We start from the raw sequence: 15372 nt of genomic DNA, 5'->3' as shown, positions 1-15372 counted from the left end.
TTTTATTTTATTCATTACTGCTTCACAGTAAACCTGGTATTAGCTATTGTGTAACTGAAGCTCAGTGATAGAATTTAAAAAGTCTGGCTTCTGTATGGTGTAGAGATAAGGTTTGCTCTTTCTCTTTGCCCCTATGCTACCTCTAGTTTGTCCTCTGCCCCTTGCTTCTCAGATCTCATGTCTGTCAAGTCTTGATTTATTTACTATTTTGCTTCAGTACAAGTTGATTATAATTAACAAGGTCCCTCAGTGTTGTCATCTCCTAGCATATTTGTGATCAAACCTGGGTATCAGTTTGCATTTTGGGACTTGTGACTAATCCGTCATCTTGTACCTTACCATTAGTCTTTCTTTGTACCTGGTTATTATATTTGTACCTGGTGATCATATACGACCACTGGTAGTGATTTTTTCTTTCTGTCCTTGTTATAGTACCTTCTTTTTTGAGAATTTTCTGATGATTCAGTTTTCTATACCTATACATCCCTGTTCACAGACACTAAAATCTATTTATTGTATTTTGTAGGTAGGTGTAACTTAACAGAAGAAACAGAGCAATTACGTACATCAATAGAGAAATATTCTCTCTTCATGATTAGATATACACTTAACAAGGGACACTGGTACTCATTTATGTCAGCATACTATAGTACTGACTAATTTTTTTTTAAGTGTTTTAGTGCACTTAGCTCTTGAAAATTTCTCAGGTGGACCCAAGATCGATATCCTTCTTATTTCTTTGTGCCCACCCTATTTTGATTACGAGTATAGGCACTTACTTTTTTTTTGGAATCCAAAACATTGCGTCTGGTGTGGTGATGGTCAAGTAGATAGATGGATGAGAATGAATTAGAGTTACTGTGGCAAGAAATAGTGAGACTTTCTAATAGTATTCTATATGACCCAGAAGGCAGCACAAATCATGTCAAAAAAATTGAAATAAATACCTTGGAATAAACCTAACAAAAGATGTAAAAGACCTATATACTGAGAACTATAAAACATTGATAAAGGAAATTGAACATGATACAGAGAAATGGGAAGATATTTGCTTCTCTTGGATTGGAAGAATTAATATTGTTAAAATGGCCATACTGTCTAAAGCAATCTACATATGATCTCTATCAAATTATCCATGATATTTTTCATAGAACTAGAACAAATAATCATAAAATTTATATAGAACCACAGAAGACCTAGAATTACCAAAGCATTTCTGAGAAAAACAACAAAGCAGAAGGCAAAACCCTCCCAGACTTTAGATAATACTACAAAGATGCAGTAATCAAAACAACATGGTACTGGGTACAAAAACAGACATATAGATCAGTGGAACAGAATAGAGTGTCCAGAAATAAACCCACACATCTCCAGTCAATTAATCTTTGACAAAGTAGGCAAGAATATACAATGGAGAAAGGACAGTCTCTTCTGCAAGTGCTGTTGGTAAAGGTAGACAGCTGCATGTAAAGCAATGAAGTTAGAACACACCCTCAAACCATACACAAAAATAAACTCAAAATGGCTTAAAGACTTAAACATAAGACATGATACTATAGAATTCCTGGAACAGAGGCAAAACTTTCTCTGACATAAATTGCAATAATATTTTCTTAGTTCAATCTCCCAAGGCAAAAGAAATAAAAGCAAAAATAAACAAATGGTATGTAATCAGACACTTTGCCCAGCAAAGGAAACCATAAACAAAATGAAAAGACAGGCTATGGAATGAGAGAAAATACTTGTGAAGAATGTTACCAGCAAGGGCTTAATTTACCAAATTATAGATAGTTCATAAAGAACAAACAAACAGCCCATGAAAAAATGGACAGAAGATTTAAAATAGACATTTCTCCAAAGAAGACATACAGATGGCCAGCAGGCACACAAAGAGATGCTCCACATTGCTAATTATTAGAGAAAAGCAAATGAAAAATACAATGAGGTATCACCTCACAATGGTTAGAATAGCCATCATCAAAAAGTCTACAAAAATAAATGTTAGAGAGTGTGGAGAAAAGGGAACCTTCCTGCCCTGTTGGTGGGAGTGTAAATTGGTGCAGCCACTCTGAAGAGTCTGGAGAGTCCTTAAGAAACTAAAAATAGAGTTACCACATTATACTGCAGTCCCATTCCTGGGCCTATATCCAAAGAAAACACTATTTTTTTGTTTGTTTGCTTGTTTTTATTACTCAATTTATTACATTTCTAGTTGTACAGTGATCATCACAACCCAGTTTTATAGCATTTCCATCCCAAACCCCTAGCGCATCCCACCCCCCAACCTGTCTCCTTTGTAGACCATAAGTTTTTCAAAGTCTTTGAGTCATTATCTGTTCTGCAAAGAAGTTCATTGTGTCCTTTTTTTCACACTCCACGTGTAAGTGATATAGCATTTGATGTTGGTGTCTCATTGTATGGCTGACTTCACTTAGCATGATAATTTCTAGGTTCATCCATGTTGATAAAAATGCCATTATTTTGTTCCTTTTAATGGCTGAGTAATATTCCATTGTGTATATGTACCATATCTTCTTGATCCACTCCTCTGTCAATGGACATTTAGGTTGTTTCCATGTCTTGGCTATTGCAAATAGTGCTGTAGTGAACATTGCAGTACATGTGTCTTTTCAAGTCATGATTTTCTCTTGATAGATGCCAAGGAGTGAGATTGCTAGATCAAATGGTAGTTCTATGTTTAGTTTTCTGAGGAATCTCCATACTGTTTTCCATAGTGGTGCACCAATTTGCAATCCTGCCAACAGTGTAATAGGGTTCCTTTTTAGAAAACTCTAATTTGAAAAAATATATCCACTTCAGAGTTTATAGTGGCACTATTTACAAAAGCCAAAACATGGAAGCAAGCAACCTAATATTCGTCAGCAGATGAATGGATAGAGAAGATGTGGTGTGTGTATATACACAATGGAATATTATTCAACCATTAAAAATGAAAGATCGCCATTTGCAACATGGATAGGCCTAGAGATTATCATATTAAGGAAGTAAGGCAGAGAAAGACATATGATATCTCATATATATATATATATCTAAAAAATAATTCAAATCAATTATTTACAAAACAGAAACAGACTAACAGACCTAGAAACTTATGGTGGTGTTCCCATCATGGCTCAGTGGTAACAAACCTAACTAGCATCCATGAGGACACGGGTTCGATGCCTGGCCTTGCTCAGTGGGTTAAGGATCCGGCGTTGCTGTGAGCTGTGGTGTAGGTTGCACACATGACTTAGGTCCAGTGTTGCTATGGCTGTGGTGTAGACTGGCATCTACAACTCCGATTAGACCCCTAACCTGGGAATTTCTATGTGCTGTGGGTGCAGTCCCCAAATTAAAAAAAAAAACATAAAAAAGAAAAGGAAAACAAACTTATGGTTACTAAGGGGAAAAGGGGGGAGAGAGGGATAAATTAGGAGTATGAGATTAATAGATATCCACCACTATGTATAAAATAAACAACAAGGATTTACTGTATAGCACAGGGAAGTATATTCAATATCTTATAATAACTTTCATTGGTAAAAGAATCTGAAGTTGTTTGAAACTAACATAATATTGCAAATCAACTATGGTTGAATTAAATACAAAAATTTTAAATGTACATATACAGTTTTTTTTTTTTAAACAAATAGAATGTATCCACTTTGTTAGGGATTATTTTTGTTCAGTAATTTAGTGGTGTAGTGACTTTTTTATAATGTTGATTGGATAATTCTTTGGGTTTTAATTGAATGTCGTATCAAAAGTTTTTTTTGATTGTAAGGTCATACATAATTTTAAAAAGCTGAACATTATGGAAATGTATAATGTAAGAAAGGAAAATTTTCTCATAATTGTATTTCTCCGGCTGTAACTATTAGTAGGTACTAATTATTTTTTGTGGTATATAGTTACATGTTACAATGTGATTTTTATTGGCTGAATACATTACATTGGATCTGTATTGGCTGAATTCATTACATTGGATTGATGTTTAAAAATTTATCTAGTCAGTTTCCTAGTTTTTATTGCTTCTGATTTATTTGGCTATTTATTGAATATCTTTATGTATCTGGTATCTGCTTATTTCCTTAGGATAAATTCCTAGAAGTAAAATCACTTTGTCAAAGGGGATACACAACCTTAAGGTTTTCCATACAATTTGAATTCTAGAAAAGTTGTGGCAGTTACATTTCCTGCTGGAGCACATGAGATTTTTCATATCTGTGTGTACTCCTTAACTCTGACAGATTTTTCCTTATTTTTGTGTTCTCACTGGTAAAAACTAGTATATAATTTTAAATCCTAGTGCAGGTGATGATTTCCCCGGCTTATTTACTTATTTTTCTCTTGTTGTTTTTTCTGTTTTTCTCTTATTTTCTCTTTTTTGAATGAGCTCTTTTTGTGTTAAGGATAATCAGCACTCCAAGAACACAGTCTGTTCGCTTAACTAAATCATAGCAATTTGTTTTTCTTGGTGTTGTTATATGATGTTTAAATTACATAAACTTTTAAAAAATTGTATAAACTTAAAACTTAGTATATCTTTAAAAATTTTATATCCAGTAGGCTTGTTTCTTTATTTTTAAATAACTTTTTTTTACTTTTATCTAATAAATACCCTATGTATCTTCTTTATGATATAAAAGTATCAGCTGAAATAAATTTGATAACTGCTGGGTTACTTATGTTGAAAATGAGGAGTAAAAAACTAATAGGTGTTAGGTTGTGACCAGTTTAATAATGTATCACTGATTTAATCAAACTTTTTTTTTTTCCCTCTGATCATAGCTACAAGTGTATTCATCAGAGTTTGGAGGATAATAATAGATGTCCCAAGTGTAACTATGTTGTGGATAATATTGATCATCTGTATCCTAATTTCTTGGGTGAGTCTTTGGAATGATTTTTAATTTTTAAGAATATTCAGTTCCTAAGAGGATGTGCTAGCACTTATTTATATAGAAAATACAGCTTAGAGATATTCAAGTGTCTCCTACTCACCAGAGTACTTTCCCCTGGGTTGTGACATTGATTGTATACCATATACATACCATATCATATTATATTTCATTTACATTCGAAAATGGACTGATACAAGTCTTAGATTCTTACATTGATGGCTGAACAGAATGTGAGCTGAAGCAGAATGCCAAAGGTCCACATATCTGTCTCTCAATCATGTTGTGCAGTCCTCTTGTTTCTGCTTCTGGGGCAGAAGGGAGAAGCAATGGAGGAAAAGGTTAATGGAGAGGAGGAAGGGGAAAAACTTGGGTATGAGGACCCCTGGATGGAGGAAGAGAGTCTGTGACCTTGGGAGGCAATTGAGAAGTAAACCTGGGCAAGGAAGACATGGATGTGAACTTTTGAGAGAGGAATGGTGTCTGGAAAAGAGAGACACAAATAGGGCACCCTTAAGGTAAGTGGTAAGTGCTTGAACATAATATCTAGTCAGACATTGACTATGAAAAAAATCTAAAAATCCTGTATGTTGAAAATCCTAAGGTACTGTGGAAAATCTCTAGTTTGAGTTTTGGAGAATGAAGATTAGTTTTCCAAACATTAATTTTCAAGTATGGGGAGGTATAAAGTAGGGCACTGTTGGGTATGTATATCAGAAAGGATAATTCTCTATTCTCAACAGTGAGGTACTCAGGATGTGATGGCTGCTTGGCTATTAAATTCTGATCTGGCAGTACTTCCGTTTGCACTTTGATTTGCTTAGTTTTTTTTTTCTTTTTTTTGTCTTTTTGCCATTTCTTGGGCCGCTCCCACAGCATGTGGAGGTTCCCGGGCTAGGGGTCGAATCGGAGCTGTAGCCGCTGGCCTACGCCAGAGCCACAGCAACTCCAGATCCGAGCCGCATCTGAGACCTACACCACAGCTCACGGCAACACTGGATCCTTAACCCACAGAGTGAGGCCAAGCATCGAACCTGCAACCTCATGGTTCCTAGTCAGATTCGTTAACCACTGCGCCACGACGGGAACTCCTGATTTGCTTAGTTCTAATGGTGGTTTATAATAAATCATGAGTTTTGGATGTTTTTAGGTACCTATTGTTTTGCTCTCCTTTTTATCTCTGGTCTAAAATTACATTGGTTACGATCCTTTTTTCTTTCACTCTTCACTACAATCCAGTATCTTTCCATGAAGGAAAATCACTGGATGATTGCACAGCAAAGAGGAACCCTGAAGGAAATATTTTGAAGATTTTTCTGTTGGAATACCAAATTTTTCTAGGTATTCCCACTTCTTATGACAAACTAGTAGGAAAAACTTAGGAATAGAAGAAATACTGAGTGGTATGACACTCTGTGGGATTGGACTTCATGAGCTAGATTAGGGAAAAGGGAAACCAAAGTCCTGCAAAGCAGAATCCTTTGTCCCTGAACTCACAAACATGGATTGATGCTGCTGGTGAGGGTCCTAGAATCACTTTTCTGTGAGTTGTCGTAACTTTGGAAAATTACTTCTTTTGGAATGGTTAAATATAAAAAGAAACCTAGTGAAGATTTTGGTATTTACAGGATTTTTCAGGCAACATTCCTTAATGAGTGCACAAGTTAGAAATTTTGTTATGTGAATTTCTAAATAGAGAACACCATGTGCTAATATGGAAGGAATGTGGAAATACAGTAATAAGATACAAAGTAATTTCATATTTAAAGCCTCAAATGTATATGTTTCAGTGAATAGTTAAGTCATAATTACCAATTTTCTAAGCTAGAAATTATCTTGATGATGATCCGGTTTTTAACCTTATCTTTATATGGATAAAAAATTTTGACTTTGGGTAATAGGAGAGTGTAAGTATTTTATACCCATGTTTGAAGTCTTTTAATTACAGTGCAGCTTCCAGTGTGATTATTTATGTCAGCCATAGAAATAACATTTCAGATTTCCTCTTGAGCATGATAAAATAAGTATATGTTATTTGATTATGAAATATTCTAAATAGCCTTGCACCTTTTTTATTGATAGGTTAGGATTCTTCACTTTTAATGCTTTACCTGAGTCATGAGTAGAGGGCTGGGCTACATATTTTCTATAGCAGTGGTCTTAAAACCTTTTTGTTTGGGTGACCCATATAAAAATTCTGAAATATGATGTAGTTTGAACCACATTGCTGCCACATTTTAAGTTAGCGTTCAGCATTTTTCTCTATAAGCTAAACTGGTTGTAAAGGATATAATTTTAGGCATATTATAAATATGATTGTTTCAAAATAAACTTTTATCTCTCTTTAAAATGTATCCATTGGAATCTGAATATCATAGTAATTTAATACCTAGCATTGATTTGAAAATAGGCACTTTTTACTAACAATATGAAATTTCTTTCTTACTCTCTCAGAACTTCTACTTAAATTGCATATTGCCCATATAATTTTATCCTATATTTAAAATTATATTTTATACTTATATAATTTTATCCTTATATAATGTATTTTCATGCTTGAAATTCTTATTGATTCGTCTGTCATACTTTTCTGTAGCAGAAGATAGAAATTATAGACTTGAAGTTTATTTTGAACATAATTTTCTATTAAGTATTTTAAAAATCTTAGTTTTGAGTTGTAAAGACATGCAATTGATTAAATAAATATTTACAGACTTTATAAAGCATTAGACATATAACAACATATAAGTTTAAGATTTTTCCTTTTTATTTTGAAAAGTGTAAGTCATGAGAAACTTTGCCTTCATAAATAATTTTATTTGACCTCCTTCTGAATTATGTGCTTAAAAACATACTTACTGATTTATAGTCAAAAAATGTTTTGATGTCCTGTTAGTTAACAAGTCCAGTCCTTTCTTCAGTTTTATTGAAAGTAGAGAATTGGAAGCAAAACATTCAAAAAGGATCCAGAGAATTATAATTGTGGATATAGAATATTCACATTGAATTTTTTTTGATAAAATGTAATATGGTGTATAAAGATGTATGTATTACAGTTATTTAAATAACAACTTTTATTAAATGGCTAATTCTTATTCATGTAGTCCTCTTTATTCCCACTTATTTCACATTCTCTCCTTTATCTTCCCTGGATTATGATAAGTACTTGTAAGATAACAGGTTCTTCAGAATCAGGCTCTGATCTGTCTACAATTCCAACCGTAGTTCTTAAGCTCTTGTTATCACTAACAAAATCACTCTGTCCCTGTGTTTCAGCCGTATTGATTTTAAATCATCTTATTTCCTGCTGTTTTATGACTTTACCCCCTCCCCCCACACACTTTTCTGAGTTCTTTTACACTTCTCTTCCTGTCTAGTGAGTCTCTGTGTGCCTCTTATGGCCCAGTTCTGATGTTGTGTTTTATGTGAAGCCTGCTTTTTGATTGCTCCTTGTCCTCTGTTCTTTTTAAATCTATTTCAGTGATAGTACTGATTATCGTATTGTAACTGCTACCTCATGTATTTGTCTTCCTGTTTTGAGTTGCTTGAATCTTGCATTAAGTCTTAGTCTTCCTTATCCTTAAAGCTTGGTTCCTTCTTTTGTGTTCCTAGTACCTCTCTGACTTGTTTGAAAATATTTGTAGTTACAATGTGGTGTAGTTGGGTTTGTATCCCAACTCTGTCTAACAGGTCACCAGGAGTAATTTCCTTATGCTCTTTCTAGTATTTCCTCATCTCTAAAATGCAAAGAATAACCCATAGGATAATATCTGTATATTAAAGTAAGGTAAAGGCTGGTAAGTTAAACGAGCTTAGTGCTAGTTTTATCAGTTTTATTTATTTATTTCTTATCATTTCAGTGTCAAAGACAGAAAAATCCAATTAAAGGTGGGTTAAACATTAAGAAAAAAGTATTGATTTACCTAAAAAGAATTTCTCGTATTAGTTAATTTGGTAGCACAGTGATAATATCAAGATGTTTCCATTTTTCTGTTCCTGCATCCTTACCATATGTGTTGGTCCTCTGGCTAGCTCTCCTCTGAGCAGTTCCAGACATCACCCCTAATGAAGGCAGAGAATTTGTTCTATGCTTTTCTGAAAGACAGCATACCCTTCATTGGTCAAAACTAGGTCACATAGTTAACCCCTTGTCAATCACTGGTAAGGGTATAGAACTAGATTGGTTTAGGATTGTTGAGCATCATACCATGAGGCTGAGGAGGGCTCTAGCACCTCTGAAAGTATGTGGCAGTTGGCATTCTGACATTTGGGGAAAAAATCATAGTTATTTTTAATAAAAGGTTAGAAAGATTTTTGTGTAACTGACAGTGTTTGCCATGATATTTATAGAAAAGTAACAAATAAAAAGAACAAATAGATGTCTTTAGTGCTTACCTCGCAGAATTAGCCAGTTGCCATGTAGAGCATGGGACAGTCTCATATAGTGAAGAACTCTCTCTCTTCAAGTGCTAGTAGTGTCATCATTGAGACATGTAAGAGAAAGTGCATATTCTAAAGAATTCTCATGCTGTGGTCATAGTGGTCTTAGTCACAGTGGTAGTTGTTGTAGTAGTAGCTGCCGCAAAACTGTTTGTAATGTGAGGTAAAATTAAAACCCTAGCATTTTCTGTTTAGCATCTTTTAAAATGTGGGACTTTTAAAAGAGAAACTAGATGATACATTTATAAAAATTCAGATTTATGTGTGCTTTTTGTTTTGTTTCTGTTTTCAGTGAATGAACTCATTCTTAAACAGAAGCAAAGATTTGAGGAAAAGAGGTTCAAATTGGACCACTCAGTGAGTAGCACCGTATGTTTCAACTCTTATTACTATTTTTAACAAATTTCAACTTGTTGTTTTTGTTGGTTTAATACTAAGTGTTAAAGTTTAGCTTATTATTTTTCTTAAAGGAGACAAGATTATTCGGTTCAATATAGAACTCTCTTACCTGTATTGTCTCAAATTTACTCTTAACTTTTGAAAAGTCTGGTAGGATTATATTGAGTCAGAGTTGGCTTATAATACGTGACATTTGAAGACTTACATGGCAGAGTGAAAACTATGGTGGTGATTTGAAAAAACTGTTGAGGAGTTCCCGTCGTGGCGCAGTGGTTAACGAATCTGACTAGGAACCATGAGGTTGCGGGTTCGGTCCCTGCCCTTGCTCAGTGGGTTAACGATCCGGCGTTGCCGTGAGCTGTGGTGTAGGTTACAGACGCGGCTCGGATCCCGCGTTGCTGTGGCTCTGGCGTAGGCCGGCGGCTACAGCTCCGATTAGACCCCTAGCCTGGGAACCTCCATATGTCATGGAAGCGGCCCAAGAAATAACAACAACAACAACAACAAAAAAAACTGTTGAAAGATTCTCAGCTTAAAAGGATTAAGAGTCCCCTGATATTTCAGCAGGTTATCTGGCGTTGACACTACTGTGGTGTGGGTTCAATCCCTGGCCTGAGAACTTTCCCAGGCTTTGGGTGTGGCCATAAAAATAGAAGAGGATTAGCCCCAAATTACTGAGCCAAGTGAGCTTAAATTAATGCCTTACCAAATACAAAGTTGAGAATATGGCTAAACAAGTAGTTAAAATCCAGGCATTTATTTTGATGGGAATTACACTGTTAGAGATGCTGACTTAACATTTGTTTGAATATGCCTTTCATATCTGTTATTTAAATTCATTTAAGGGAGAAATAGTGTTTAAATTATAATTAGAAGGCATTGGGGAGCCATTAGCTGGGAAGGAGTAGGTTGGAACATTATAGTTTATTTTTTTATGTTATGTAATAAATGTGTTAGGAAGTAGCAAACATTTGCTTTTATAAAACCATCTTCTTAGGAAGTTATTGTGTTTCTTCTTCATTTTTAGAATGGCCACAGGTGGCAGATATTTCAGGATTTGTTGGGAACTGACCAAGATAACCTTGATTTGGCCAATGTCAACCTTATGTTGGAGTTACTAGTGCAGAAGAAGAAACAACTGGAAGCAGTAAGTGGCAGCCTGATTTTAAAACTTACTTTGTTTTAAATGGCGTTCTTTCAACTTCACTGAAAAAGATCTAGAAATGTTTAAAAATAATAAGGTAGTGTCACTCAGTCCACCAATTTTATTCAGCAAGAAACATCTGCAAACTACCATTTCTAACAGATACCCCTTTACTTTTCAAAGAAAGAACAAATTTCTTATAATACAACTTATTTACAGTGGCCAGTTTGTATTAACAAAAACTGAGTGTTACAATCACGAGATAGTACAGTTTCATTTTAGTAGGAAACAATGATATTGGTCATTTTCTTCTAATGAATATCTTCCTTGCAATATCTTCCCCTCTTCATATATGGGATTTGGAGAAGAAAATCTATGTAAAATTTTTCTGTCAGGTGTCCATTGACAATAACAACAGTCTTTGGCTCAAGTAAAGGCATATAGAAAGATGGAAACTGGAGCTAAATATATCCTGTTTCATGTAATAAAATCTAAGTAAATATAAAATTACATTTATTTCAGGCAAATGTAGAAAATATGAATGTGAATTTGCATGTATTAATTAGGAATTGAATATGCTCCATTATAAACAGTGCACACTCAGCATAAGCAGACACCTACTCTGACCTAGCTTAAACAAAGAGAAAACGAGGGAGTGACAGAATAATACATTGACAGAATAAGGGAGTGAGTAGCTCACACACATAAAAAGGAGGAGCTTAACAGATAAAGTGTTTGGAAGATTGGACCCATGACTTCTCTGGAGACTACATATAAGGAAGTGAAATCAGGCACTTGAGTGTTGTTGGGAGTTCCTTTGGGAAAGGTCCGATTTTCTTTTCTTAGATTTTTGTCAGATAGTGAATGAAGTGGTCTCCTATACTTCTTTCTTTATATTCATGTTTTTTGATAGAAAAAGAAAAGGAGCTTTCCAACTTGATTTAAAACATTGTGTGGATAGATTCTGCTAAACATAACTTGGATCTGGGTATCACCTAATAGAATGGGGATCTTTTGTTAGGAGAAAAGAGTAAGTAAGGTGGATCTGACCCAAATGAGTCTTCCATGCTGTGTGTTTGGGGTGGGGAGATGGGGCAGGTTTGGTGGGAATTTCTCCTGTGTTTTTTCAGGGTTTTTTTATATTTTTTATTTTTTTCTTTTAGTTTTGAGATATAATTGATGTATAGCACTGTGTAAGTTTGTGCATAGCATAATGACATGACACCTGTTTTATGAAATGATTACTACAATAAATTTAGTTGACATCCATCATCTCATAGATACAAAAAAAAAAGAGGAAGAAAAAAATTTTTCCTTGTGTTAAGAATTTTTAGGGTTTACTCTCTTAGAAACTTTCAAATACACCATCCAGTGGTGTTAACTGTCAGCGTCATGTTGTACATTATATCCTCAGTACTTGTTTACATTAAAACTGGATGTTTGTGCTTTTTAAACCTTCATTCGATTCCCCCACCCTCTGCTCCTGGTAACTGCAAATCTGATCTTTTTCTGTGGAGCTTGTTTTTTTTTCCCTTTCCTTCTTCTGTCAAGATCCACATATACGTGAGATTATACAGTACTCATCGCTCTTTCTGACTTAGTTCATTTAGACTGCTCCCAAGGTGCATCCATATTGTTGCAGGTGGCAGGATTTCCTTCTTCTACTCTGTTATGGCTGAATAGTATTTCATTGTGTATGTACCATATCTTTATCCATTTATGTGTCGATGGACACTTAGTTTGTTAACATGTCTTGGCAATTGTAAATAATTCTGCATTAAATATGAAGGTGCAGATATCTTTCTGACATAGTGATTTAATTTTCTTTGGCTATATATACTCAGAAATGGGATTGTTAAATCATATAGTAGTTTTATTTTTATTTATTTATTTGTCTTTATAGGGCTGCACCCATGGCATATGGAAATTTCCAGGCTAGGCGTCCAATTGTCCAATTGGAGCTGAAGCTGCTGGCCTACACCACAGCCACAGCAACACCAGATCCAAGCTGTGCCTGAGACCTACACCACAGCTCACAGCAACGCCATATCCTTAACCCACTGAGTGAGGCAGGGATTGAACCCGCGTCCTCATAGGTAGTAGTGGATTCATTACTGCTGAGCCACAACAGAAGTGCTGTTTTTAATTTTTGGAGGGACCCCCATACTGTTTTCCATGGGGCCTGTGCCAGTTTACATTCCTACCAAGTGCACAGGGCTCCCTTTTTCCACATCAGCATTTGTTCTCTCTTGCGTTTTTGATGATGGCCATCCTGACTGGTGTGAGGTAGTGTCTCATTGTGGCTTTGATTTGTAGTTCCCTAATGATTTGTGATGTTGAATACCTTTTCATGTACTTGTTGATCATTTGAAATCTTCTTTGGGAAACAAACGTCTATTCAGTTCCTTAGCCCATTTTAAAATTGGGTTATTTGGGGTTTTTGCTATTGAATTATATGAATTCTTTATATACAGCATTTTGGATAATAACCTCTTATCAGATAGATACATTATCTGCAGATATTTTCTTCCATTCCCACTTTCTCCCAACTTAGTTGCCTTTTTGTTTTGCTGATCATTTCTTTTGTTACACAGAAACTTGTAGGTTTGATATAGTGTCTGTAAAAAATAAATCTTTATTTTTGATTTTGTTGTTTGGTGTCATATCCCCAAAATTGTTTACCAAAACTCTCCTATAATGTAATTTAAAATTTTTTAATTAAAAATTAATTTTAATTTTTATTAATTAATTTTAATTAAATTTAATTTTAATTAAAAAATTAAAAATTTTTTAATTAAAAAAATTTTTTGGCTGCACATGCAGAATGAACCTGCACCACAGCAGTAACCAGAGCCACAGCAGTGACAACACCAGATCCTTAACCCACTGAGCTAGCAGGGGCTCCTCTCCTATGATTTTAAACATGGTTTTCTATTTGCATCTACTGTGTGCTAGATATTGTGTTATGGTGTGTTAAGGTTAGTGGAAATAGGGTGAGGTAGGTGAGGAGATAAACTAAATTACATATATATTTTGACATAATGATAAATGGTGAGACTTCTCTATGATAGATTGAATATAAGAACTTACCTTGTTCCCTATGAAAATGAGAGTAAAAGGTTTTTTTTTAAAAGCAGAAGCATGGGAGAGGACAATGGCAGCAGTATTTTATAAGCTATAAAGCAGATGGATGAAAAGTAATACATTAGGAGATTTGAGAAAGCTGAACACTGAGCCAGCAGTGAGGAATAGCTAGGAACCAACCCTATTTATATTGTGGAACAAAGGCCTTGGAAGTGGGAGCATGAGGTACCTCACATAGTAAAGGCTAAAGGCAGGATGATTTGTTGAGAGTCTGATAAAGAAGTAGTTGGAATCTCTGATCTCCTCCCGATCCCCTCCTGTACAACTCTCAGCAAACGATTGATTCTTTTTTACCTTAAGAGAACACTAGATTTTTTTTTTCCCCCTTGCTTGTGGTTAAAGAGAGACTTTCTGGATTGTTGCATCACAGGCACACTTAAAGGTGTGTGGGGCATCAGTTTACTTACTGAATGTGAGGGCTGTTAACCTTATTCCCCCTTTGACATGTTAACATAAATCTTTGCGTGCTTTTTTGTCTTTTTGTTTTAGAATTGCAGTAATATATAGGCGTCTTAATTTTATGGAGTTCCCATCGTGGCTCAGCAGAAACAAATCTGACTAGTATTCATGAGGGCGCAGGTTCGACTGATCCTTGGTCTCTCTCAGTGGGTTAAGGATCCAGCATTGCCAGGAGCTGTGGTATAGGTTGTGGACCTGGCTTGGATCCTGCATTACTATGGCTGTGGTGTAGGCTGGTAGCTGTAGCTCTGATTCAACCCCTAGCCTGGGAACTTCCATATGCTGCAGGTGCGGCCTTAGAAAAAAAGACAAAAAAAAATTTTAGACCCTAGATCCTTCCTATTATTTTTTGATGGATCCACTTCAGAAGCTAAGTTCCTATCATAGGTCTTTTAGTGTTTTCCCATTATTATTTTCCTGTTTTACTTTGCATTATTATTTAACTTGATGAATATTTCCAACATACAGAACAGTACAGAAAATAACGAGACTCTCGACTCCTTTCTTTTGGTTTTAATAAATAGTTACACTTTTTATTTGTCTTAGATCTGCCTTTTGAAAATTAAATATTTTTTAATACTTAAAGCCCTCTCATCTCATTCCATTCTTCCAGAGTAACCAACATATGAAGTTGGCAAGGAAACTTCTCAAGTGTGTATATGATTTTTTTAAAAAAATATGCTTGTATCTATAACCATATATAAAGTATTGCTTGTATAATTTATATAAAGAGTTTATATAAAGAGGTTTGTACTGTAGTTATCCTCTTAACATACGCAGTTTCGTTTACTTTTTGAGGTTCCTGCTGATGAATATCGATCTAGTTTATTTATGTTAACTTCTCTGTAGTGATCCATTGCATGAACATTTCTGTCCCCTGTTGAT

The 15372-nt window shown here is 34.9% G+C and overlaps 1 protein-coding gene across 13 annotated transcripts in view; it reads left to right on the top strand.

The window, feature by feature from the left end:
- The window catches only part of COP1 (COP1 E3 ubiquitin ligase), a 200745-nt gene that overhangs the window by 34853 nt on the left and 150520 nt on the right, over positions 1-15372 (top strand). For 6 of the 13 annotated variants that reach the window (XR_014816273.1, XM_084977697.1, XM_021063678.2 and 3 more), the window contains 3 exons: positions 4792-4889; positions 9634-9710; positions 10768-10887. Coding sequence is in view for 12 of the 13 variants with exons in the window: in XM_084977697.1 (XP_084833823.1) it covers positions 4792-4889; positions 9634-9710; positions 10768-10887 (295 nt within the window). In the remaining variant the exon portion in view is untranslated. Of the gene's footprint in view, positions 1-4791; positions 4890-8761; positions 8790-9633; positions 9711-10767; positions 10888-15372 lie in introns of all 13 variants that reach the window. The other 7 variants (XM_084977699.1, XM_084977700.1, XM_021063675.2 and 4 more) reach the window with 3 other exon arrangements.

Source organism: Sus scrofa, chromosome 9 (assembly GCF_054392235.1).
Source record: "Sus scrofa isolate SSC_HxYL_T2T_F1_AM1 chromosome 9, Sscrofa_HxYL_maternal_Yorkshire_Landrace_v2.0, whole genome shotgun sequence".
Classification (NCBI taxonomy): domain Eukaryota; kingdom Metazoa; phylum Chordata; class Mammalia; order Artiodactyla; family Suidae; genus Sus; species Sus scrofa.
Note: the sequence above shows the minus strand (reverse complement) of the source record. Positions and strands in the feature narration are given on the sequence as shown.